A 25,189-nucleotide genomic window follows, 5' to 3' on the forward strand; every position below is an offset into this window, starting at 1 on the left:
CCTCTTGCCCATAGCATTATTAAGGATCCTAAATTCTCCCCACAAGATAGGACTCAGTCCTTATGAAATGCTATATGGACAGCCTTTTCTCACAAACAACCTCTTACTTGATTGAGAAACTGCCAACTTGGTCAAGGACATAACTTCTTTGGCTAGGTACCAGCAAATCCTAAAGACATTACCTGAGGGATGCCACCGAGAAAAGGGAAAAGCATCGTTCCATCCCAGGGATCTGGTATTAGTCAAGTCCCTCCCCTCTACCTCCCCATCCCTAGATCCATCGTGGGAAGGACCATATTTGGTTATCCTCTCCACTCCAACTTCAGTCAAGGTGATTGGAGTGGAGTCTTGGATCCATCACACCTGAATCAAACCTTGGATACAGCCTGAAAAACCCTCAGAATCATTAGCTCGGGAATCTAAGAGTCAGCCAGACAAACCTTCTTACACCCGCGAGCCATTGGAAGACTTATGTATCCTCTTTCAGAAGGAAAAACCACAGGAAATTAATCAGTGCTCATAAGTTCTACCTCAGTTCTTGTTTTAAAAACAGAATGTACTCTAACATCCTAACATTCCTTGCCTTTGCCCAAGTCTTAACCTTTCCCCGCTCAATGTCTTCCCCTAATCTTGAGGGAATTATTATTATTATTATTATTATTATTTGAGACAGAGTCTCGCTCTGTCGCTCTGTCGCCCAGGCTGGAGTGCAGTGGCGCGATCTCCCTCACTGCAAGCTCCGCCTCCCAGGTTTGCACCATTCTCCTGCCTCAGCCTCCCGAGTAGCTGGGACTACAGGCGCCCACCACCGCACCCAGCTAATTTTTTGTATTTTTAGTAGAGATGGAGTTTCACCGTGTTAGCCAGGATGGTCTTGATCTCCTGACCTCGTGATCCACCCGCCTTGGCCTCCTAAAGTGCTGGGATTACAGGCGTGAGCCACTGCACCCAGCCGAGAGTTTTTCTTAATGCAGCTAGCCACCGGTTTGCCTTACAGGAACCCCATAATATGTCCTTGGCAAATTCTATTCAGCTCCAACTGCTAGGAGTGGCCCATTTGTCCTGAACCCTCAAATCATGGGAATGAGAAATGAATTTAGACTGACCACAGCCCTTATGAGATTTTCAGCTACAGGGGTGTATAGAACCCCGATAAGGAGTTTTCTTTGTGTGTGGAAGATCCTTCTATATTTGCCTCCCCACCAACTGGACAGGAACTTGTACTTTAGCCTACATAGTACCTCCTGTGACTTATTCCTTTTCAGAAGAGGCAGTAGCTGTGCCCATTCATGCTAAGCTTCAGCCGAGAGCAATCTCACTACTTCCTCTATTGGCTGGTTTAGGATTTACTACCACCTAGGAAGTAGAACCGCTGGACTCACAGCCTAGATGAAATCTCTCTCCAACTTACTCAAATCCAGGACCAAATAGACTCATTAGCAGCCGTGGTTCTCCAGAACCGGTGAGCACTAGATCTCCAATCTCCTCACTGCTGAAAGGGGAGGAACATGCCTTTTTCTGAACAAGGAATGTTGTTTTTATGTCAATAAATCAGGCATAGTGAGAGATGGAATTAAATGACTTCAGGATAGAGCCAGCAGACTACATGGTGGGACAACCGAAACTACCTCAGGGTTCTCACAGCCTGTTCTCCCCTGGCTTCTTCCATTTTTAGGTCCCTTCCTTATGATTATTCTAGGAGTAACCTTTGGCCCATGTCTTTTCAATTCCTTCATCCTTTCGTTTCTTCCTGAATAGAATCAATGAAACTAGAAATGTTACTGCAGATGGAACCTCAGATGACTTCAACCAGCACCTATTATCAAGGACCCCTAAACCAGCCTGCCGGCCCATACCCGGACGTTGACACCCAAACCACCTCTCACGAGGAAACCTCAGCTACAGAACCCCTTCTACGCCCCATTCAGCAGGAAGCAATTAGAGTGGTCATCCTCCCACACCCCAACAGCAGTTGGGCTCTCCTGTTGAGAGAGGGGACTGAGGGGTGGAGTTGGCAGGATTTACTGGGCAGGTTTGGGGACTTTCACAAAAGACCCCTGTGACTCAGTGTTTTGAGTTCTTAACCAATCGAGTGAAGGATTCAGAATTAACCACTCCAGGCCGGGCGCGGTGGCTCACGCCTGTAATCCCAGCACTTTGGGAGGCCGAGGCGGGCGGATCACGAGGTCAGGAGATTGAGACCATCCTGGCTAACCCGGTGAAACCCCGCCTCTACTAAAAATACAAAAAATTGGCCGGGTGTGGTGGCGGGCGCCTGTGGTCCCAGCTACTGGGGAGGCTGACGCAGTAGAATGGCGTGAACCCGGGAGGCGGAGCTTGCAGTGAGCCGAGATCGTGCCATTGCACTGCAGCCTGGGCGACAGAGCGAGACTCTGTCTCACTAAAAAAAAAAAAAAAAAAGAAAAAACACTCCAGAGGAGGATTGAAAAAAGAACCACTCTCAATGGACAAAAAGAAAGGGGAGGGGTAACACAGGGATATAAGCCCTAGCCACCGGAGCCAGCAACGGCAACCCTTCCGGGTCCCCTTCCAGCATGTGGAAGCTTTCCTTTCGCTTTGTTCAATAAACTGCCCTGCTGCTCACTCTCCTGGTCCGTGGACTCTTTTTGATCTGTAACACACACCGCAAAGGTCCACAGCTTCATTCTTCAAAGTTAGCGAGACCGCGAACCCATCGGCAAGAAAAACTCCCAACTCACTAACAGCCTAGTCCCTTCCCCCTTAAAGGCTGGTGTCTGTCACACCATACCTGAGCCGGTCCCTCTTCACTAAGTCAGGCTACCAGCATCTTCCTGCTTCTCCGGCTGGGCCCCTGGAGGAGGAAGCTTTCTAAAGCTCTGTCTAGCCCATGTATCCCTCCAGCAGGAAGCTCCAAGGCCTCCTCTGTACTTTGAGGTCGTTCTGGCCCCTGCTATGCTCCAGGCTCAGGGCTATTACACAAGACACTCAATTCAACTCGGTGGGCTGTTGACACCGTCCCTGTCACTGAATCTTGTCTTCACCCCTGTGATTCTCTGAAGAGCCAGTGAATCTCTGTTAATGTTGGTGGAGTTCCAGCCACTGCACTTTTTTTGAGGCAGACTCACTGTGGCTCCGGCTGGAGTGCAGTGGCATGGTCATAGCTCATGGCAGCCCCCAACTCCCGGGCTCATGTAATCCTCCCACCTGAGCCTCCCGAGTAGCTGGGACTGGAGGCGGGAGCCACCATGTCGGGCTAATTGGTTTTTCTGTAGAGATCGGGCCTCCCTAGGTTGCCCAGGCTTACTTAACACTCTTGAACGTCAAAACCCACGCTCAATACCCGCTTCACGTGGAAGTCGGTGTTGAGATACAAGCCTAGGAACGAACTCAAGGCTAACAGCTGTTCTGTATTCAGAGCCGCACAATCAAGGAAAAACACGATCGGAGGCGGGCCCTGGACGGGAACAAGAAGGGTGGGTGGAGGATGGTGGGCTTGACCGGGCGGCCCGCGGTCTTGGCTCCCCTTTTCTTCCTTCTGGCTGGCCTGCCGCAGGGTAGGGGGTCCGTGGACCTCCCGGCCTATAGGGGGCGTCGGGCGCAGCGTAAGGGTCTGCTCCGGAGCCTGGCCAGGGCTGCGCAGTCATGATCACCGAGACCGCGGCGGAGCCTACGGTCCCTGCAGTGCCTGCTGCTGAGGAGGCCACCGAAGCTCGGGGACGCGAGGAGCCGGCGTGGCCCTGGGTGAGCCCAGGCCCAAGCGGGAACGGGCGCGGGGCGGGCGGCGCAGACCCAGGGGCGCGGGCTTCATGCCCCAGCCGTGCCCCCTGTCCCGCAGAAAGACGCCCCGATCCGGACGCTGGTGCAGCGCATCCACCAGCTGCAGGCTGAGCGCGCGCAGGGCTTCCGCCGACTGGAGGAGTGAGTGGGGGCGCGGAGGGGCTCAGGGTTCGGTCCCCCGCCCGCTCCGGGCGTGGGCGTGCTCTCGGCGGGCGTGCCTGGAGGAGGAGCTGGGTCCTTGTGTGGCTGCAGAGTCAGATGGGGCGAGGATTTCGGGGCACCGGGTTCTCACCTTCACCAGAGAGGCCCCACAGCACGTCCCCACTACCCGACGACTCACTCCTCGTGGGTTCTCTCTCCTCCCCAAGAGCAGGGGTGGGCCTGTCTCGCGTTCCCCTGCGGGAGTCAGGAAGCGTCCTTCCTGCCTTCCAGTCCTCCCCTCTGGGGTCTGGGGACACTTCCTGGGGGCCTTTCAGGTGGTTGGCGCCGGTGCAGGGCCTGAGAGCCTGGGGGCGCGGCCTCAGGGTCCCCACCTGCCGCAGAGGCCACCGCCAGTACCTGCGCAGCGGCCCTGACTACGACTTCGCGCGCTACCGGAGCACAGTGCACGAGGTGACCCAGGCCTTCGCCGCCGCCTCGCGGGAGGTGCTGGCGGTGGAAGCAGAGCTGGGCGGGCCTCGCAGGCAGCCGCTGCTCGCCGGCCACGTGCGCAGCCTGCAGGAGCTGGAGCAGACGCGGCTGGGCACGGTGAGGCCACCACCCCTTCCCCGCCGTGTCTCTAGGACCCTGGCCGGCTCCTCTCATGACGCACCCCTGGTTGGGGGGTGGTCCCAGTATCACATACACAGACCTCACCCCTTCCTGTCCCACCCCAATCCTCTATTAAGGCTTCACTTGGGGATTCTCGGACCTTGCCCTCTGCTGTTCATCCCCAATTTTTTTCCCCAAGTTTTGTCCTTATTCCCAGAGCACTCCCGCGTTCTCCCAGCTCCGCCTAAATGCTATTCCAAGATGCCCAGATCCCGCCCCAACAATGCTCCACCCACTCTGGTTGTTCCGCGTCTAGGGTCCCACCCTCAACCTCCCGTAGATACAGGCGAGGGGGGTCCCAGGCCACGCCTCCTCCGTATTATTCCTCCATCACAGCTTTAGTTCTTTGCCTATTTCTCTCTTGCGATCCGCCTGCTCGGCCCTGCAACCATGTGTGACTGGAATTCCTAGGCCACGCCCCCCATGAGCGACCCGTCTCAGCGTCTCTCTGGCCTTTTTCTTTCTCTTTTTTTTTTTGTTTTTTTTTTAAAGACAGGCTCTTGCTTTCTCACCCAGGCTAGAGTGCAATGGCGCGATCTCGGCTAACTGCAACCTCCGCCTCCCAGGTTCAAGCGATTCTCCTGCCTCAGCCTCCTGAGTAGCTGGGATTACAGGCGTAATTTTTGTATTTTGTATTTTTTTTTTTTTAGTAGAGACGGAGTTTTGCCATATGGGCAAGGCTGGTCTCGAACTCCTGGTCTCAAGCGATCCGCCGTCCTCTGCTTCCCGAAGTGCTGGGATTTCAGGCGTGAGCCACCGCGTCCAGGCTTTTTGGCCTACTTTTATCCTGGGTCCCCGTCCCTGGGACCATGAGGCGCAACCTAACCCACCCCTACGGCCAATGCCTGGCTAAGACGTCACTGTTGTTCCCAGGCCACGCCCACATCGCGCTCAGCACTGCCTCTGGCCTGCCCGCTGTCTCCCTTCTGAGAGAGCCTCTAAACTGAATTTCGGACTCTTCCTACACAAAGCACTGCCCCTCGTGGTTCTACTCGGGCACTGCCTTTCTGGGTGCCTCTGTTTTTTCCTGAACATCCTTGGAGGGCAGGGGGTGGGTTCTGCTCGTGGAGACATCCTTCGTGTTGCTCATTCCCCCACCAGGTGGCCCTGCTGCAGTTGATGGAGACGCCAGAGCTGGCGGGGCAGGAGGACGCTGTACGGATGCAGCAGCTGAAAATGAAGTGAGCGCTGCTGCCCAAGCTGCCTGGCTATGCTCGATTTGCACCAGGGTTGGCACGGTCAGGACCCTGCCAGCAGAGGAACCCTCTGCCAGTGCACAATGGTGTTCTCACCTGGTGGCCCTCAGATGCACACTTCCCCAGAGGGCACAGCCATGAAACTTCACATCAGTTTCGCTGTGCATTGCTGGGACACTGCTGTATAACTCGACACATGCCAATCCTGCACACGTGGCTGTCCGTGGAGCTTGGACATGCCCCACTGAGCACAGACCTTCAGATGCCTGTCCTCAGCCCCCAAGCACACACACTCATGTACACACACATTTGACAGAGTTACACTTCATAACCTCCTGATGGTACACACCCCACCAAGATGGCCTTTTCTTTTCTTTTTTTTCTGAGACGCAGTCTCACTCTGTCACCAGGCTGGAGTGCAGTGGCACGATCTCAGCTCACTGCAACCTCCGCCTTCCGGGTTCAAGTGATTCCCCTGCCTCAGCCTCCTGAGTAGCTGGGACTACAGGCGCATGCCACCACGCCCAGCTAAGTTTTTTATTTTAGTAGACATGGGTTTCACCATGTTGGCCAGGATGGTCTCGATCTCCTGACCTCGTGATCCGCCCACCTCAGCCTCCCAAAGTGCTGTGATTATAGGCATAAGCCAGCACGCCTGGTCCTTTATTTTCTTTTTTCTTTCTTTTTTTTGAGACAGAGTCTTGCTCTGTCACCCAGGCTGGAGTGCAGTGGCGTGATCTTGCCTTACCATAACCTCTGCCTCCTAAGTAGCTTGGATTACAGATGCCCGCCACCATGCCTGGCTAATTCTTGTATTTTTAGTAGAGACGGAGATTTGCCATGTTGGCCAGGCTGGTTTTGAACTCCTGACCTCAGGTGATCTGCCTGCCTCAGCTTCCCAAAGTGCTGGATTACAGGCATGAGCCACCATGCCCAGCCCAGATGGCCTTTTCTCTCAGCCCACTGTGACCTATGGGGCCACCCCTTCTCCCTAGCACCTAAGTGTTCCCTCTTGCTGCTAGTGCTGCCTGGAGGTTTGGCGGCGGGCAGGAGGGCCTGGGGCTCACCACAGCCACAGCCCTCTTGCAGCTTCGCGGCAGCAGCTAATTCGCCCCATCTGGGTTTTATTTATAGTTCCCATCCGCTCTTGTAGGGTAATTAAAACCATGGAGGCGATCAGCGAGGTTCTCCAGGACCTCAGGTTTGATGCGGAATCTGCCGAGTGATGGCGGCTCCCCAGGGATGCGCCGAGGGAGATGGGAAACGGGGCAGATGGCGCCCAGCCCAGCCCTAACCGCCAGCTGGCTGGGGTCACGCCCCACTGCGCTGCTGACCTTCCTGCAGTTCGAGACACCTCCCACAATAAAGAGCTCCTCCTCTGTAGCCGCTCTGCCATCTCTGTGTACAAGGGTGCTGCAGCCAGTGTGCCTAGGGAGGGGGCCCCCACAGGGCCAGGGATTGTGGGTAGAAGACTCCCACCGTCCCTAGAAACTGAGGTTTTTTTTGCTTGAGACAGGGTCTTGCTGTGTCACCCAGACTGGAGTGCAGTGGCGAGATCATGGCTCACTGCAGCCTTGACTTCCCCAGGCTCAAGCAGTCCTCCTGCCTCAGCCTCCCAAGTAGCTGGGACTACAGGCACATGCCACCACAAGCCCAGTTAATTTTTTTTTTTTTTTTTTGAGATAAGAGTTTTGCTCTTTTTGCCCAGGCTGGAGTACAATGGTACGATCTCGGCTCACTGCAACCTGCACCTCCTGGGTTCAAGTGATTCGCCTGCCTCAGCCTCCTGAGTAGTTGGGATTACAGGCATGCACCACCACGCCCAGCTAATTTTGTATTTTTAGTAGAGACGGGGTTTCTCCATGTTGGTCAGGCTGGTCTCGAACTCCCGACCTTATTTGGTCCACCCATGTCAGCCTCCCAAAGTGGCGGATTACAGGCGTGAGCCATGGCGCCTGGCCAATTTTTTGCTTTTAGTAGAGATGAGGTCTCCCTTTGTTGCCCAGGCTGGTCTCCAGCTCCTGGCCTTGAGCAGTGCTCCCAGCTTGGCCTCCTAAAGTTCTGGGATTACAGGCATGAGCCTTTGCAGCCAGCCAGCTCACGTATTTTGAATCACATTCTCCAAGGAGTTCAGAATCAGACCTTGCAAATACTGGAGAGACAGTCTGAAGTCCTGGGAGGTGAAAATTCTAATCTCAAAGGCTCATTAAGACGCCTCACATTCCCCTCAAATCTCACAGCCCCCACCCCAGGCCAGGCAGGCCCCAAACTCACCTTCACAATCACAGCACCTAAATAGCTCATTTATTTAAAAGGACTCTTTTGGAGGGGCCCTAGGTAGTGGGGAGTAATGACTCCCCTTCTCACCCCCAGCCCTGGCAGGGGTTCTAGGCAACTCAACCAACCCTCACACACACACACACACACACCCACTGGGGTGCACCCAAAGGTGGCCTCACGTGGGAGTCAGAGCTGTTATGGCCGTTGGAGCTCAGGGGCCACCCCAGCTCCTGCTGAGGGTGGCTCAGGTGCCCTGAAGTGAGGGTACAGAGGTGGCCCCAGTTTGGGTTCGGCCTCTGCGTCTCCACGTGGCAGGGAGGGTGGCCTGAGCCCCTACAGCTTATCTGGCAGGACCTGCAGGCAGAGGGGAAGCCAAGCTAAGCAGGGAGTCCAGGAGAGGGCCGCACCACAGAGCCACTGAAGGAGGCTTCATTCGTGTCCTGTCCCCACCGCTTCTGGCTGTGTGACTTTGGGCAGGGTCCTGCCCCTCTCTGGGCCTTGGCGAGGCTATCTGAGCTGCAGGTAAAGCACTTGGCGCGGGGCCAGTATGCAGTAGGCGCCCATGCGTGCTAACTAGGGTGAGTATGTTCATTCATTTCGGAGGAGATTCCACTTCGGACATTTTCAGGGCATTGAATGTTCTTAGGCTAAAGGAGACAATGCCAGTTATACAGTAAGTGCTACGTAAATGCTGATGAATAACAAAGGAAGAGGACGGATTCCATCTCAGCGACTGTAAGGCTGGGGTTGGGAGGCGTGGGGGTGTGAACAAGACCTGCAGCCACCGGAAGGGGCCCTCCCCTTGCTCCCTCCCGCCCACCCATTCAGGCCCACCTTACCTCTCGCCGTGCCCCGTCTGCCCGAGGGCAGGATCCCCTCGTCCTGTGCTTGGAAGGAAGGCAGAGGTGTCGTGGGGGCTGCAGACCTGCGTCCACAGCCTGCTGTCTTCCCACTCCCCTGTTTTCTGGGCCCCCCCAGCTCCCTGTCCCCACCCCCACGCCCGCGGGTCCCTCCTTCCTACCTGGTTGCGGGTCTTGTGCGACTTCTGCATCCAGGCTCGCCACTGGTCGTAGAGGCGGAAGCTGAGGTTGGAGCAGTACGCGTGCTTCTTGAGCCAGCCCAGGAACTGCTTGAGCTCGCGCCGCACCGGCCCCGAGCTCGGCTCTCCGCCCCGCGGCTCGCACGCCCCGCCGCCCGGGCCCGGGCGCTCTGGTGGTGGGCGGAGCGGCAGTGTCAGGGCGCGCCCGGCAGGGGGTGCGCGCGGGCAGGAGAGGGGAGACCCCGGCGCGGCGGGACCATGCTCCCCTCGGGGAACCTCCCTCCCCGTTTCTCAAGGACGAGTCCTCCCCGCGGCCCTGCACAGCAGCCCAGCTGCGCCCCTGGCCCGGCTGCGCCCCTGGGGAGGTGGGGGGGAGGGGGAAGGAAGGGGCTCCTCCTCCACATCTCCTCCAGGAACCCGATTCCTGTGGCCTGAGCCAGGTGCGAGTGGAGTGGGGGGAGGGGAGAATGAGAGAGGCCAGAGCCGGGGGGATGAGACACAGAGACAGACAGACAGAGAAGGGGGCCGAAAAAGAGAAAGGGAGAAAGACGCACGGATGAGAGAGCCGGGGCCAGGGATGGAGAGATGGAGACGCAGGGTGGGTGAAAGCCAAGGGGGTCAGCCCAGGAGGAAAGGGCCTGATCAGGGAAGGACAGAAACCCTGGGGACATAGGGACAAAGAGATCGAGACAGAGACACAGAGGAAGAGTGACAGATGAAGGGAGACCGAGTGCAAGATGACCCCATGGGACAGTCCCCAGCATGGGCCCATGGGACAGGGAGTGGGCCAGGAGGGCCAGGTGGGAGGCCTGCCTGTCGGTCCAGCTGCCGGCTGCAGCCAGCCCCCAGCAGGCCGGCGGATAAGGACATCGGCCTCACGTCATAAATAAAGCCGGGGACCCGCTGACAGGCCCTGGCACGGCCCCGGCCCCCGCCGCCCCTGCTGGCCTTCCCCGGCCTCCCCTGCGGACGCAGCGGCCTGCTGGCTCCTGTGCAAGAATCGCAGGTGCCGGGCACGAGCAGGGGCCAAGGCTCAGGCCCCTCCCGGCTGCGCTTGCTCCCGCCCACCCCTGAACCTGGAGGGGCCCGGGATAGGGGCTGGGGAGCTGGCTGGAGCCTGACTCTACCCCTCCCTAGCTCTGGGACCCTCTCTGGGCCTCAGTTTCCCTATCATCTCACGAGCCAGAGTGAGCTTGGTCTTCCCGGTGAACTAAGTTTAGACCTGTGTGACCTAGAGCCTCAGTGTCCTCACCTAAGAAAAAGCGGCCTCCCTTGCAGTGAAACCCTGGGTGGATGGGACAATAAGTACCTCCATGCCAACTGCCTGCAAACACTTAGGTGGCACCCACCATGTGGGCACTTGCCACAAATTATGTCATCCAACCCTCATAACAGCCCAAGGCAAGTGGGATTCTCGACCCCACCTTCCAGATGGGGAAACGGAGGCCAGACATTCCAAGTAACAGCTTTCGTTTCATTTCACAAAAGAGAGACTAGAGGCCTGTGGACCCAGAGAAATCCCAGACAGCAAGAGGAAGCAGACCTAGGCACCTAATCATTCCCATCCCCCTGCCTTGATCAGAAGGAGAAACTGAGGCCCATCAAAGTGGGAGTTGGCAGCCCATTGGCCTTAGAAGCAGGGGTCTCAAACTCACTGGCCCTCTTAGGAGGGAGTCTGAGTGGCCAAAACAGACCAGATGGGGATGGGCAAATGGAGAGTGAGGGTCCTGAGAAGGGGAGACCACTGCTGGTGGGGGCTGTAGGCCATGCTGTTACATTTTCTAGATAATTTATTTTTCTAGGGAATCTAGGATATTTGTGTAAAAACTTCCTAGGTTTAAAATTTCTACTAGTTGGTCAAACTTTTTTTTTGTTTTCCAAACAACAGGCCAAAGAAAATAGATCCAAGGGCCACATTCAGCTCTGGGGGGGCCGCCAGTTTGAGACTTCTACTCTCTTGGAGACAATCAGGAAACAGGCTGGGCATGGTGTCTCACACCTGTAATCCCAGCACTTTGGGAGGCCGAAATGGGCAGATCACCCGAGGTCAGGAGTTCGAGACCAGCCTGGCCAACATGGTGAAATCCTGTCTCTACTAAAAAATACAAAAATTAGCTGTGCATGTTGGCGCGTGCCTGTAGTCCCAGCTACTTGGGAGGCTGAGGTAGGAGAATCGCTTGAAACCGGGAGGCAGAGGTTGCAGTGAGTGCAGATCACACCACTACGCGACAGAATGAGGCCGTGTCTCAAAAGAAAAAAAAAAAAAAAGAAAACAAGGAAACAGAGGCTCTAGCTGGTTTCGGACTGGCCGCTGGATCACCCAGCCCTAGGAGGGTGCTCACCACTGCGGGGAGTGGAGGCGGCTGTGGGGTGGCTCCACTCACTCCAGATCCCCGCTTTCTTGGAGCCATAGATGCCAAAGGGGTTGCAGCGCACTTGCACGAAGTACACGGTGCCGGGTTTCAGGCCGGCCAGGCGGCAGGAGGTCTGGTTGCTCACATCGTCCACCACCTGGACAGTGAGGACAAGGTCAGAGTAGAGGGCGGGGCCTAGCAGGAGCGGGGGCGGGGCCTGGAAGGAACAGGGGCGGAGTCAGGGAAGGGGCGGGTCACCTTCCAGTCCACACTGTCCTCCACTCGGTAGCGGATCTGGTATTTGGCTTGAAAGAGGAAATCCTTTAGGGCGGGTGGCGACACCCAGCGCACGCTCAGCTGGTCCTCCAGGCCCCCGACGCGGCTCACGTGCACGTCGGGCGGGGGGTCCGTGGTCACTGCGGGGCAGAGGAGGGCCCCTCTCAGCCTGGGACTGTCTGGGTTTAACTTCCCCCAGCAGTGTGGCCCAGGGCACTTGGCCTAGATGGCACCTGCCTCTGTTTTCCTCCTCCTCCCTCTGCCCCCACCCCCAGGACTGGTGGATTACACGATATATAATATTGGAGAAACACTCAGCACCTAATTAATGTTAGCTGTTATCACCATTATTATCTGTGACGGGAGAAACATAATCCTATCTTCAACTGACTATGGGAAAGCAGCCATTGCGGGGTTGATGATATTATTATTATCATGCTTAGGAGGCCAGGGGCTGTCAGGCCTTCAGCCTTCTGGGAACCCCCCTGCCACCCCCTCCCCACTCACACCTCCCTTCCACTCTTACTGAAATCTTTGATGTGACATTTTGCTGGGTGCAGAGAAGCAACTGAGGCTTAGAACTTTCCCACTGTAGCGTTAGGATGTGGGGAAGAGTGAGGCAGGCTGCCGGGGCAGGGATGGGGGCTACAACCCAGGCATATGTGTGTGTTGGGGGGTTCTGAGGATCCTTCTGGGGGCCCCTGAGGGCAGCAGGGTAAGCTGGCCTCTCCCCCTGAGGCCTTGGTGAGGGGCCTAAAGGGTTAAGGCACAGGCCTGCTTGGGGCTGAGAAACACCCTAATTAGATTAGGCTCAATTCTGCTCACAGATCATCCATTTCCTGCCTCCCGCCCTGCGCCCCCCAGCTCCAGGCCTCGGCTTCCTGGGGCGCCTCCCGACCTGGGCGCCCCCTCCCCTCTCCCCAGGGCCCCCTCCTGCACACCTGGGCTGCCGAGGGGGAGGTGGCCAGGCCAGGTGTTCTCTGTGGAGTGGGGGTATCCTGGCTGTTTCTGGGGGCTGCGGACTGATGAGCGGATGCTCAGCTACTTACCTACCTTCCCTCTGACCAGCAGGGACAACCCGGGAGTTGCCGGGCTGGGGAGGGGCAGGCGGGACCCTAGGAAAAATGAGAAGGTGCAGGGGACCCCTCGGGATGCTTGGTGGATGGGGCTGGTGCCAAGGGAGGGGCCTAGCAGACACTGGAGGCTCACCCACATCCAGGATATCCAGCGTGAGCACATCGGAGCGGGCAGAGCCCAGGCGGTTGGTGGCCTCCACCCAGATCTCATAGGGCGTAAAGAGAGCCAGGTCCTTGGGGATGTGGCAGGAGTGGGGCCCCACTGTGTGGTACTCCTCACATGTGTTGTCCTGCCCATACCACCTGTGGGGATGGGAGGGCGACAGGACACATGAGGGTTCCTTGTGGCCCCCAGACCTCACCATGGTAGCCTCAGGGTGCAGACAACACATGGGGGCTCAGAGAGGGTCCGCGTTGGTCAAGGTCACGCAGCCAGCCTGGGACACACACATCGCCCTCAGGCCACCACCAACCTAAGCTTGTACTTGAGGGAGTAGTTGGTATGGAGGAAGGTCTCCCCGTGGGCCCCTGGCGTCCAGCGGCAGGTCAAGTCCTTCATGTTCTTGGACCAGCAGCTGATGTTGACAGGTTTCTCTGGGGGCACTGGGAGAAGGGGAGGGTGCAGGAAGCAGGCTGAGGGTCTGGACTAGCTGAGCCTGGGCCGAGGGGTTGCTGCCCACCCACCAGGCCCCCACCTTGGAGTGGAAGGAGGGCAGACAGGACAGTCTCAGCCCTGTGCTGAGAAATGCCAGCACAGTTGGTGTGACAACTGCAAGGGCTCTTGAGAGGCTGGTGACTCGATCTCTGGGTTCTTTTTCTTTTTTCGAGGCAAAGTCTCGCTCTGTCCCCCAGGCTGGAGTGCAATGGTGCCATCTCAGCTCACTGCAACCTCCGCCTCCCGGGTTCAAGCAATTCTCCTGTCTCAGCCTCCCAAGTAGCTGGGATTACAGGTGCCTGTCAGCACGCCTGGCTAAGTTTTGTATTTTTAGTAGAGATGGGGTTTCGCCATGTAGGCCAGCCTGGCCTCGAACTCCTGGCTTCAAGTGATCCACCCACCTCAGCCTCCCAAAGTGCTGGGCTTACAGACATGAGCCACCTTGCCCGACCAGGTCGCCAGGTTCTCATTCCCACCTCAAAGACCTGCATAGCCATGCCAGTGTGCCCACAGCTCATCCCCAGGCCAGAAGGCCCACAATTCATGCCTCACTCCAGAAGGAGATGCCGCTCCCAAGAGCTACCCCTGGGGTGTCCTGGGTGCCAACTTACGGCCAACATAGAGGCAGGAGCCAGCCAGGATGCTGCCGTCACGGGCGTGGCACACGAGGTTGTCCCCCGACTGCTGCCTGGACCCATTGAGGTTGGCCAGGGCCAGGGCCAAGGTGGAGGCGTTGAGCACACGGGAGAGCTCAGGGGGCAGGCGGCGCCCGTTGAGGGTCCAGTAGAGGCCCTCGGCGGTGGCTCCTGGTGGGTCTCCGTGCACTGAGCAGGTGGCCAGCAGGGAGGAGCCGATGAGAAGCGTGGGATCCTGGGGGCTGATCACAGCTGTGTCTGGGGTCAAAGAGGAGCACGTGTCAGGCCAGGGTGGGGACCCTCCAAGCCCCCAACCATGCCAGGACCTCCAGGGTTCATGGTAGTCCTGAGAAGACGCTGTTAATGATTGTCCCCCATTTTACAGATAGAGAAGGTAGAGATCAGTTGGGTTAAATGCCCAGGGCAACACTGGTGGCCAAACTGACAGACCTCGAGTTGTCCAGGTCTGTCTGACTCCAACACTGGATCCTTCCAAAACTCTTCATCACTGACATGCTTAAGGTTCTCTGAGGGGTCACACAACTCGGGCATATAGGCTCAATCGGATCCAAGTGACTCTTGCTTAGCACATTGTTATGACAAACACTATGCTTTGCTTTTTTTTTTTTGAGACAGAGTCTCGCTCTGTCGCCCAGGCTGGAGTGCAGTGGCACGATCTCGGCTCACTGCAACCTCCGCCTCCCGGGTCCAAGCAATTCTTCTGCCTCAGCCTCCCGAGTAGCTGGGACTACAGGTGTGCACCACCATGCCTGACTAACTTTTGTATTTTTTTTTTTTTTTGAGACGGAGTCTTGCTCTGTCGCCCAGGCTGGAGTGCAGTGGCACCATCTCGGCTCACTGCAAGGTCCGCCTCCCGGGATCACGCCATTCTCCTGCCTCAGCCTCCCAAGTAGCTGGGACTACGCGCCCGCCACCACGCCTGGCTAATTTTTTGTATTTTTAGTAGAGACGGGGTTTCAGCATGTTAGCCAGGATGGTCTCGATCTCCTGACCTCATGATCCATCCGTATGGGCCTCCCAAAGTGCTGGAATTATAGGCGTGAGCCACTGCGCCCGGCCAAGTTTTGTATTTTTAGTAGAGACGGGATTTCACCATATTGGCCAGGCTGGTCTTGAACTCCTGACCTCGTGATCCACCTCCCTCGGCCTCTCAAAGTGCTGGGATTACAGGAGTGAGCCAATACACCCAGGCATGCTTTGCTTTTTATTTTTTTAGCGACAGGGTCTCACTCTGTTGGCCAGGCTGGAGTGCAGTGGGGTGCGATCATAGCTCACTGCAGCCTCGATCTCCTGGGTTCAAGTGATCCTCCCTCATCTCAGCTCCCAAGTAGCTGGGACTACAGGTGTGCACCACCACACCTGGCTGATTTTTAAATATTTTTTTAGAGATGAGGTCTCGCTAGTTTGCTCAGGCCGGTCTTGAACTCCTGGCCTCAAGCGATCCTCCCACCTTGGCCTCCCAAAGTCCTGGGATCACAGGCATGAGCTTCGGTGCCTAGCCTTCTTTATTTTTCATTCTCATTTTGTTTTTCTTTTTTGGCAACTAGAAACAAAAGATTGTGGGTTCTTCCTGTGATACTCCCAGAGCCTCACACATAGTAGGTGTTTCTGTGGGGGAAGGGCACTGCTTAAAATGAAAGCCCTGACCCTTACTTGAATCATTAAGAGCACCATTTTTTTTTTTTTTTTTTTGAGACGGAGTTTTGCTCTTGTTGCCCAGGCTGGAGTGCCAATGGCGCGATCTCGGCTCACTGCAATCTCCGCCTCCCAGGTTCAAGTGATTCTCCTGCCTCAGCCTCCCGAGTAGCTGGGATTACAGGCACACACCACCGTGCCCGGCTAATTTTTGTATTTTTAGTAGAGATGTGGTTTCACCATGCTGGTCAGGCTGGTTTCGAACTCCTGACCTTGTGATCCGCCTGCCTCAGCCTCCCAAAGTGCTGGGATTGCAGGGGTGAACCACCGCGCCCAGCCTGTATTTTTAGTGGAGTCCAAGTATCGCCATGTTGGCCAGGCTGGTCTCGAACTCCTGACCTCAAGTGATCCACTCGCCTCAGCCTCACAAAGTGCTGGGATGACAGGCGTGAGTCATTGTGCCTGGCCTAACAGCACCATTTATTGAGCACTTGTTGTGTTCTGAATACTGGGCTAAGACTACCTACATTTTCTCGGCCAATCCTGCTTATATGTTAAAGATGAAAAAACTCCGGCTCTGAAAGATGGAGTTTCCTTGCTGGAATGAGGGAAGGCCATACTAGTTAGGCCCAGATTTTCTGGTCTCCAGAGTTCTGTTCCACACTGCCTACCTCTGGAACTAAAGGCAGCCCTGGCAAACTGCACGTCCCCAACTCCCATCCAAAGGGACTTGACATCATCGCTGTTTCCCTCCACTCAGTTTTCCTCATCTGCAAAGTGAGAACGAGAAAGCTCTTTGTCTCCTGGGCTATTGTGAAAGTCAGAGGGGAAAGGACTTCCTGAACCAGGTTGTATGTGAGTCAGGTACTAGGCACAGGAAACTTGGGGACGCCCATGGGTGGTTGATGCCTCTTCTCCTGCTGGCCATCAGGGCAGCCCAGGAGTTCCCCTTCTGGAGACCAGAACCTTGTCCATAGGGAAACCAAGGCCCAGAGAAGGAGGAGGGGGTGCACAGGCCAACCTCCCAATGCCTGAGTCTCAGTTTCCCCATCTGGAAAGTGGGCATCATGGCGTCAATGTCATGGGGTTGGCTGGGTGCGGTGGCTCATGCCTGTAATCCCAGCACTTTGAGAGGCTGAGGTGGGAGGATCACGTGAGGTCAAGAGTTTGAGACAGCCTGGGCAACATGGTGAAACCCTGTCTCTACCAAAAATACAAAAATTAGCCAGGTGGGGAGGGGGTGGTGGCCCATGCCTGTGGTCTTAGCTACTTGGGAGGCTGAGGTAGGAGGATCGCTGGAGCCCGGGAAGTTGAGGCTGTAGTGAGCCATGACTGCACCTCTGCACTCCAGCCTGGGCGACAGTGAGACCCTGTCTCAAAAAAGAAACAAAAAATTTAGATTTAAATTTATAAAAACCAACAAAACAAACCTCATGAGGTTGTTTGAGAGGAGTGAAAATATTGTTGGAGACAATATTTTCCCATGAGATCTTTAAACCAAGTTGACCCGGACTTGAATGCCCCCAGCCTGACTCAGTGTTTTACTTTTTTTTTTTTTTGAGACAGAGTCTCACTCTGTCACCCAGGCTGGAGTGCAGTGGCACAATCTCGGCTCACCATAACCTCCACACCCAGCTAATTTTTGTATTTTTAGGAGAGACGGAGTTTCGCCATGTTGGCCAGGCTGGTCTCGAACCCTTGACCTCCAGTGATCCACCCACCTTGGCCTCCCAAAGTACTGGGATGACAGGCGTGAGCCACCGCACCCGGCCTCAGTGTTTTACTTCTTTGAGCCTCTGGAAAGGGGCTTCTCGTTCCACACAGAGTGGTTGTAAAGACTCATCCACTCCTTTGTTCGTTCACGCGTTCATCTATTCATTCACAGGGTACCTATAGTGTGTCAGGATCTGTGGGCACTGGGGTGATGCCCAAGACACACAAAAGTCCTGCCCTTGTGGGCATCAAATCCAAGGAAGCAGCAGGAAAAAGGAATAAATAAATATCTAAGACAATAACTAGGGGAGAAAGTAAAGCAGGGGCTGGAGGAAGACAGAGCAGCGGCAGAAGCTTGGGAGGCCTGTCTGGGGAGGTGACCTTTGAGCAGAGACCTGAATAAAGTAAGAGAAGTAGCTGTGACATTATCTAACAGAGCATGTCCAGGCAGTGGGAGCTGCAAGTGCCAAGGTCCTGGGGCAGAAGCGGTGGGAAATGAGGTTTGAGAGGTCAGAGACCCTGACCTGCAGGGAAGAGGGATTCCAGGGTTCTCAGCCTGGGAGGGAGGGATGCGGTGAGATATGCGTTAAAAGGACTCCTCAGGCGGCTGGAAGAAGGGACTGCAGGAGGCAGGGGCAGCCCAGCTTCGCAGAGATGGCAGCCAAGGACAGGGTGATCGTGGCCCCCAGGGAGGCCCCCTGAATGCCAGCGCTGCCCTGCACTTGCCCTCACTGCCCCAGATGGGCGAGGTGGGGTGGACACGGTTCTTGGGCCGGCCCTGATGATTTTCCGGGGCAAACTTGGCTCGAGGGCTCTGTCTCGCTGGAGCCTGGAATCGCAGTTGCGCTTGGGGCTTGGCCCAGGGCTCGCCGGAGGTCTCCGCGTCCGTGCGAAGGAGCCGGCTGAGCGGGCCAGAGCCGAGGAGGCGGGGGCGGCCGAGGGGGGCGGGGGCTGGGGGCCAGGGGACCGCCCTGGAGGTCCCAGGCAGCCAGCCGCCCGCTAATTCGGAATTCCTTCTGCATGAACTCGGGCGTGCCAGCGTCTCTGCCCCGGCCCACCCACCGCTTCCTGCCTGGGCCCCCCCAACAGAGTGGGAGGTACGGCCAGGCCTGCCCAGACCCCAGGCCCCTCTCAGCCTTTCTAGAGTGGGTCTCGCTCCTCCTGCCCCCCCCCCCCCACCCGCCAGCATGGCCTGGGCAGGAAGGGGCTCTCTGGGGGGTCCTGGCTGGGGGGCGCTGCCCCTCTGCCACACCCGCCTGGCCTGGGCCGGCGTGGCTCACTTGCCAGCAGCTGCAGCTGCCCTCCCGGGGCTGGGCGGGGGACACCGGGCGGCGACGGGTTGTTGGGGGAAGGCAAGGCCAGGCGGGCCTGGACAGACCAATCTCCCACCCCCTTAGCCCCAGCCGGTAAGGTCAGAAGGACACTTTCTCCTCCTGGGATATGGGCGCAACACCAGTGGGAGAACCTGGGCAATTGACTTCCCCCCTCCAGTTCTCAATTTTCTCCTCCATAAAATGGGAGGAGAAATACGTTCTACTTGCTGGGGAGATCAATGAGATGTGATTGCAATCCAATGTCCAGAGGGCTCAGAAGCCTGAAGCCCCCAGGAGCTACAAAGATGACAGCCCCTCCCAGCTCTGGGGTCCCGGCTGACTAGGCACTCCCTCCAGGCCTCCACAAACAATGGGCTAAGGCGCTGGGGACAGAGATGCACGCACTCCAGGCCAGGCGGGGGAGCAGCTGGGAACAGCCCACTGAGCCGGAGTTGGTGGGGGCTTGGCTTGGTTTGGAGGGCCTCCTAGAGGGCTCCCCAAAGCAGATCCCTAGGTTGGGCTTTTGAACAGCCCCCTTTTCACTCCCTGCCTCCCCTCCTTTCCCGCAGAGCTGGGGCCTTTAAAAGTTTTTTCTCTCCTCTTTTCCCAATCTGGAGCCACTGCCGTTATTAAAAAAGAACACCATGTGTTTTAAAAGGGAAAAGTGTGAGATTCTCTGCAAGCAGGGCGGAAGGGTGGCCTCCATCCCAGGGTCCCCACGGGGGTCCCCATCTCCCGTCCCGCTGGTACCTGCAGACACTTTACGACCCACCCGCCTGCTGGTCAGGTGCTAAGACACACCGTAAGTAGAAACATATTGCCGAGGTGTGAGAATCTTTTATTTAATTTCTTCCCCCCTTAAAGGAAAAAACACACTTACAATGCCCCCCCACCCCCTACACCTTCGCCTGCTGCTCTACTGGCTGAAAACAAAGCTTGGCGCTCACAGTGGCACTCACAGGCGCTGCCCACCGCCTGGCAGAGCCGTCAGGGGCCCTGGGAGGGCCCGAGGTAGCCCCTCACCTGAAAGCCGGGGGAGAGCCAGGCTTTCAGCAAGTGCCCCTAGAAGATGCCCGGACCCTGCCCCTTCCCGGAGGAGCCCTACAGGCAGCCCGCAAACAGCCCAGCACAGGGTGGGTGAGCCTGGGAGCAGTGTGTGCCCGGGACCCCCGGGGTGGCCCGTGCGCCTGGATAGGGTGCGTGGAGTGACTGAACGTCTGGGGCGAGTGGTGCCTGCCTCTGTGCCCCTGGGTCGCCTCCCCTGTGGGATGTGTGTGACCGTGAATGTGTGTGTCGGGGCTGGAATGTGTGTGCGTCCGCTATGGTGGGCGAATGTGCATCTGGGATGCAGTGTGCGCGAGTTTGAGGGCGAGGGTGACGGGCCACAAGCCAGTGTGATTCTTTGTGTGTCTCTGGGTGTGTCCCAGAGCGGGTCTGGATACGGAGACGTATCCTTGCGGGGGTGTTCCTTGGATGGGGGGCCCCAGAGTGCCTGAGGCCAGAAGTCCCTCCAGGGCAGGGGTCTTGGCCCGTAGGGCAGCGGGTTCCCAGTGGGCCCCCTCAAAGTTTGGGCCCGCTGGTGCCCGGACTCACTGGCTCCCGCTCCCTCTCCCTCTCACCCACTCGCTCACAAAGATTCCTCTCGCTGGAGGCTCTCCGCCCGACGCAGCCTGGCTGAAAACGGTTCTAAGCGCCGCCGGTGGCGGGGACTCCGCGGACCCCCGTGCGCCGGGTCCCGCAGGGGGAGGGCGGTGGCGCCGGCCCGTGGAGAGACAAGTCCCCCGGGACCCCGGGCTGCGCGCCAGGCGGCCAGAGCGGCCCCCCTGCAGCCCCGCCCTCCCCGTGGGGCTCATCCCTCCGCCTGGGGGGGGCCCGCTGGGGGCCCGCACCCAGCGCGCCAACCGCGTGCGCCCCCGCCTGGGAGCGGTGCCCTGCAGTCCCAGGGGCCCAGAGTCCACCGAAGCAGACGCGTGCGCCCGCCACGTCCTGGCATGCAGAGGGTCTCAGGCCGCGATCCCCCCAGCCCCCGGGGGCCTGGCCTGGCGCCCTCGGCCCAGCTGCCCAGGTAACAGGGCCTCGGGCGCGGAAGCAGGACTCTCTGGACAGTGGACTGCGGCGCCGTGTACCCCGCAGGTGAGGGCGCCCCGAGGGCTGCGCCGGGGGCGCCTTCCTTTGTTCCCCGGCCGTCCAGGTGGCGCCCGCGCCCCCTCCCCCCGCGGCTGCCCCCGGGGCGCCCGCCCTCTGCTCTGGCAGGGGGGAAGGAGTGGGGCGCCGGGTACTCACGGGCTCCTGATCCGGCTCGCGGCGCCCCGAGGACGCAGAGCAGCAGCAGGGGCAGCAACGGCGGCGGCCGCCGCGCGGATTGGGCGGCGGGGCCCCGGCGGCCGGCGGGCATGGGGCCGGCGCTGCCGGGGGCGCGCGGCGGGCTGCGGCTCGGCGGCGGTGGCGCAGGGCGCGGGACGCAGGCCGGGCGCGGGAGGGCGCGGGCCAGGCCGCCCGCACGTCGCTGGGCGCGGACGCGGAGGCCGGAGCAAGTCTGAGCAGCCGAATTGACAAGGCGCTAATGCGCCGCTGGCCCCGCCCGGCCCCGCCCCCGGCCCGGCCCGGCCCCGGGGGGGCGGCGGGCCCCGCACCGGCCTCCCCGCCGCCCGCCCGCCCGCGGGCACCGCGCGCCCCGCCCGTCCGGCCTCCGCCCCACCGAGAACCGCGCGCGCCCTATCCCGCGGCCCAAAGCCCCCTAACTCAACCCCTACCGGCCCAGGACCTCCCTCTCCAACCCTGCCAGCTCCAGGCTTCCCACCCCCAGTCTGGGACCCGGCACCCCCAATCCCGTTTCCATAACCCTGCCCACTTCCCTGCACCCTCCTCTCAGCCCAGTGCCTCTTCAGTGGCCCCTTTGGTCCCCAACCCTGCCCCGCTCCTCCATTCCCCCTTCCACGGCCCAATCTTCTGTCTCGGCCCCCACCCCAGCTCTGGCCCCGCCCCCCCCACCGAGCGGTCCTTGAGTCCCGCCTACCCCCATCTCCAGCCCCTCAGCCTTCCCAGGGGCCTAAAAGTCACCCCCAGCCCCACGCCCTCGGCGCGCGGGTCCCAGCCCTCCCACCTCATCCTGCCTCTTTTCGATTCTCCGCTAGTAGCCTCGGCCCCAGGCTTTGCTGGAAGAAAGGAGAAAAAGCAGGAAGGCACGGAGTCCCTCGCCTTCGCCCTGGCTGCGCTGTCCCCTTCGCGCGCGGGATGGGTTTGAGGTTGCTCTGGGCGCCCCGGGGGCCTCGGGAGGGAGCTCCTGCGCGGGCAGACGGGGAGATGTAGTCCCCTGTGGGAGCCGGGACCCAGGCCTGCGCGGGAACTGGGTCCTGCACCGCAGTAAGAGGGATTCCCAGGAGGAGAGCGGTAAGAAGCTCTTTCCCCGGGACCTATTCACACCCCGCCACGGAAAAATCCACTCAGCGGCCCGCGGGTGGGGTGCGCCACGCGGTGAGTAATCGCTCCGGCGGCCACCGCCCGCCGACTCCAGGTAACGCCGGCTGCCCGGAGCGACGCATAGTTTGTCTTCCTTCTTTTGCGCAAAGAGCCTTCTCCGTGTTATTATTTTTGGCCATTGCTCGAGTTTCGGGACCCCTCCCGGTCCGGGCGTCTCATCTCCCTCCTCCCGGTCCCCAACCGATGCGGGCGCCCAGGAATAAAGGGTTCCTGGCCTCCAAGGCTGCTGCGGATGGGGGTGCCTGAAATGAGAGTTGGGGGGTGCAATTACCCACTTTGGGTCGCAGCCCCGCCCCCAGCTGCAGCGCCCAGGGAAGGGAACGGCTCCAAGTCCCCTTTTCCAGGAGTCCCTTAGAGGCCTGGATTCTCTCTCCCGGTCCCCAACCAGCCAAGGGGGTAAAAGTGTCTGAGGGGGGCTCGGGAGCCCCCATTTGTCTGCCCAAGACTGAAGCCCCACCCTCTCCTACTTAAATCTCCAGTTCAGACTCCAGACTGTCAAAAAACAAGATTGGGGGATGGGAGCCTATAGGGGCCCAGGGCGCCCCTGCTCCATCTGAATTCTGGATGGAGAAGACAGACAAGGAGAGACGCTGCCATTTACTTCGGGAAACCAGGCCTTTTGTGCCTCAGTTTCTTCCTCTGCACAGTGGGCACCACCCAGCCTAGGAGCTTCTGTGGGAAGACGCAGGGCAGCAGAAGTCTCTACAATCCAAGCCCTTAGCACAGCTCTGGAGGATATCCTGGAGCAGAGGTGACCCCCAGCCCTGCTTGTCCCCTCTGAAACATGGAGCCATAGTCCCACCTGCCAGGGGACCCAGAGGGTTAAGTGGAGGTGGCAGTTCTTGGCTGGAATTGAGTTTTTAGGATACTCACCACTACTCCCCCATGGCTCCTGTTTGCAGATGCTCTCTGTGTGGATAGAGACGCCTCACCCCCTCCTGGGAGGACTTCAGGCTTCTGGAGCAAAACCTTGATTTTTTCCCCCGTCCATTTCTGCTTCTCTTCCAGTCATTTTGGTTTTGGGAAAGGGCTCTCCCATCCATCCAGGTGCTCAGGCCAGAGACCTGGAAGCGCACGTGACAACTCTCTCCTTCGCTCATCCCTCATGTCCAATTCATCAGCAAATCCTGTTGGCTCTGATTCCAAAACACATCTCCATTCTGAGACGCTGACCCTTCCTTCCCACCCCATTCAGATCCAGGCCCCACGGTCTCCCTCAGGGATGCTTCCCGGCCTCCTCCAGGGCCTCCCTGATAACCCTTCTGCCTTTCTCCGCACACCAGGCAGAGGGAGCTTTTAAAAGAAGAAAAAGCAGATCTTTGTCCTGCCACCCTCTCACCATCCTCTCCCCTCCTCTTCTTCCCTCTCCTCTTCCCCCTCCTCTCCCTCATTCCGCCCCAGCCACTGGAGCCCTGTTTCCCCAAACATACCAGGCTTGTTACTATCGAAGGGCCTCTGCGTGTTGGCTGTTCCCTCTGCTGGAATGCTGTTCCCCACATCTTCCCCAGTTGGCCCTTTCTCTTCCATCACGTCACAGGATTAGTGCCACCTCCTCAGAGAGGCCCTCCACCCTTCCCCCAGCACTCTCCTCTCCTTCACTTTGTTTTATTGTTTTTGAAACACAACTCTTCCAACCATTTCATTTCTTGTGCAACTGATTTTCTTTAGACTGTGGGCAGCCTCAGCCCCTTTGGACCCCAGTGGTGGGCCCAGTGAGGGCTGAAAGTGAAGCACTCACTAAATATTTGTAAAAGTAAAGGATGGAGAACTCTTACTCCCTCCAAGTAGCAAGAAAACTCAGTCCCAGCAAGTCATGCTGCCTGGGGTCCTAGCCTGGCCCACACTCTCTGTCTTGCTGTGTGACGCTAGCGAGTAGACATCCCTCTCTTGTTCTTACCAACAGAAAGGGAAGGACCATTTTCCAATCCTGCCCAGCCCCACCCTGGAGTGTGACTTCTGCCCCTGGGTGATCTTTACCCCACACCTTTGACTTCAGGGAAAGGGAATTGACCCCAGAGTGCATCCTTCCCGGCCCTTAGCGCCCCCAGAAGTTTAACCCTTTCCTCCCCAGTTCCATCATCTCCTTGAAGACAAAAGGGAGCTAGCGTCAATAGAACTTCTGGCAAATATTGACCCAAGTCCTTGAAGTTGGCTGGGAATGTGTAAGGGGCAGAAGGAGGGAGGGCTTCCCCTTGGGCAGAGGGAGGGCCTCCCCTTGGGCTGGGGGAGGGACCCCTCCTTAGTCCTGCACCCTCCACTCCAAGGTCACCTCTGGATGAGAGGTATTAGGTTGGGGGGGGGCCTCCATCCCCAGCTCCCTCGTGATTCCAGGGCACTGAGGGTGCACCAGGGAGGGGGCAGTGGAAATGGCACCTTCAGGGTCCTGTGGGGACCCACAACCACTGGGAGTGAGGAAGGCTGAGAGCTGCCTCTCCCATTCTGAAAGCCCCGTGCTCAGGTACCCCCAGTATGGGATTAGCTACCTGGTGTTCCAGGCAGGTGCTTTCAGGAATTAAGGGGCAGTGAGGGTCTGGACACCTGGTACAGGGTCTGTGGCACAGGAAAGTGGGGCCCGTGTGTACCTAGGCTTTATAATTTCTGCCCTGGAGGATGAGCCTGGAGAGAAGCAATGCCTGGGTGCTCAGTTTAATGCACACTGGACTTCAGGCACTGGAGGCGGGACCTGGGGAGTTGCAGACCTGCCTAGGGGACCTGCCTGGGAAGTTGCAGGCCTGCCCCAGGGAGGCCAGTTTCCCTGCCCATCTGTACCCTGAGAAGCCTCTGAAGTCTGGGTCCCAGGAGGCACCAGCTGCTTTAGGGGGGCAGCCACATCCCTCCTTCCTCCCCCAACAACCCTCAGCAACCACTACCGGCGCCATGGTGCTCTGCCTCCTCCCTAGCCTGTACCCTGCTTGGAGGTGGGGGTCAGCAGGGTCGTGGTGAGGGC

General features: G+C 58.4%; 2 protein-coding genes across 6 annotated transcripts; one reads left to right on the forward strand and one right to left on the reverse strand.

The window, feature by feature from the left end:
* Nucleotides 1–3,458: 3,458 nt before the first annotated feature.
* On the forward strand, nucleotides 3,459–7,148 carry REX1BD (required for excision 1-B domain containing). 2 transcript variants are annotated; one of them, XM_004060343.5, is made up of 5 exons: nucleotides 3,459–3,723; nucleotides 3,818–3,900; nucleotides 4,236–4,506; nucleotides 5,671–5,750; nucleotides 6,919–7,148. In XM_004060343.5, the coding sequence occupies exons 1-5, from the start codon at nucleotides 3,625–3,627 to the stop codon at nucleotides 6,989–6,991; spliced, it is 606 nt and encodes a 201-aa protein (XP_004060391.1). In that variant the 5' UTR covers nucleotides 3,459–3,624; the 3' UTR covers nucleotides 6,992–7,148. The 2 variants fall into 2 exon arrangements, with proteins under 2 accessions (XP_004060391.1, XP_004060392.1); XM_004060344.5 differs by having other exon boundaries at nucleotides 3,491–3,723; nucleotides 4,302–4,506.
* Nucleotides 7,149–8,052: 904 nt separating this feature from the next.
* CRLF1 (cytokine receptor like factor 1) lies at nucleotides 8,053–21,301 on the reverse strand. 4 transcript variants are annotated; one of them, XM_031004063.3, is made up of 9 exons: nucleotides 21,046–21,301; nucleotides 14,057–14,338; nucleotides 13,264–13,393; nucleotides 12,924–13,093; nucleotides 11,697–11,854; nucleotides 11,427–11,595; nucleotides 9,067–9,254; nucleotides 8,885–8,927; nucleotides 8,053–8,399 (listed from the first exon to the last, which is right to left on the reverse strand). In XM_031004063.3, exons 1-9 carry the CDS (start codon nucleotides 21,155–21,157, stop codon nucleotides 8,386–8,388), a joined length of 1,266 nt encoding a protein of 421 aa, XP_030859923.1. In that variant the 5' UTR covers nucleotides 21,158–21,301; the 3' UTR covers nucleotides 8,053–8,385. The 4 variants fall into 4 exon arrangements, with proteins under 4 accessions (XP_030859923.1, XP_055228169.1, XP_063557182.1 ...); XM_055372194.2 differs by having other exon boundaries at nucleotides 8,885–8,932; nucleotides 21,046–21,208; XM_063701112.1 differs by lacking the exon at nucleotides 8,053–8,399 and adding an exon at nucleotides 8,451–8,692 and having other exon boundaries at nucleotides 8,885–8,932; nucleotides 21,046–21,210.
* Nucleotides 21,302–25,189: the final 3,888 nt, after the last annotated feature.

This window comes from Gorilla gorilla, chromosome 20 (assembly GCF_029281585.2).
Source record: "Gorilla gorilla gorilla isolate KB3781 chromosome 20, NHGRI_mGorGor1-v2.1_pri, whole genome shotgun sequence".
NCBI classification, from domain to species: domain Eukaryota; kingdom Metazoa; phylum Chordata; class Mammalia; order Primates; family Hominidae; genus Gorilla; species Gorilla gorilla.

Coding starts and splice junctions, on each gene's coding strand:
- REX1BD (XM_004060343.5), top strand. CDS start 3,625: ATGATCACCGAGACCGCGGCGGAGCCTACGGTCCCTGCAGTGCCTGCT. Junction 3,901..4,235: donor GGCTTCCGCCGACTGGAGGA/GTGAGTGGGGGC, acceptor GGGGCCTTTCAG/GTGGTTGGCGCCGGTGCAGG. Junction 4,507..5,670: donor AGCAGACGCGGCTGGGCACG/GTGAGGCCACCA, acceptor TTCCCCCACCAG/GTGGCCCTGCTGCAGTTGAT.
- CRLF1 (XM_063701112.1), bottom strand. CDS start 21,157: ATGCCCGCCGGCCGCCGGGGCCCCGCCGCCCAATCCGCGCGGCGGCCG. Junction 13,394..14,056: donor CTCCTGCCTCTATGTTGGCC/GTAAGTTGGCAC, acceptor CCCTTCTCCCAG/TGCCCCCAGAGAAACCTGTC. Junction 11,596..11,696: donor AGGACAGTGTGGACTGGAAG/GTGACCCGCCCC, acceptor CTCACTGTCCAG/GTGGTGGACGATGTGAGCAA.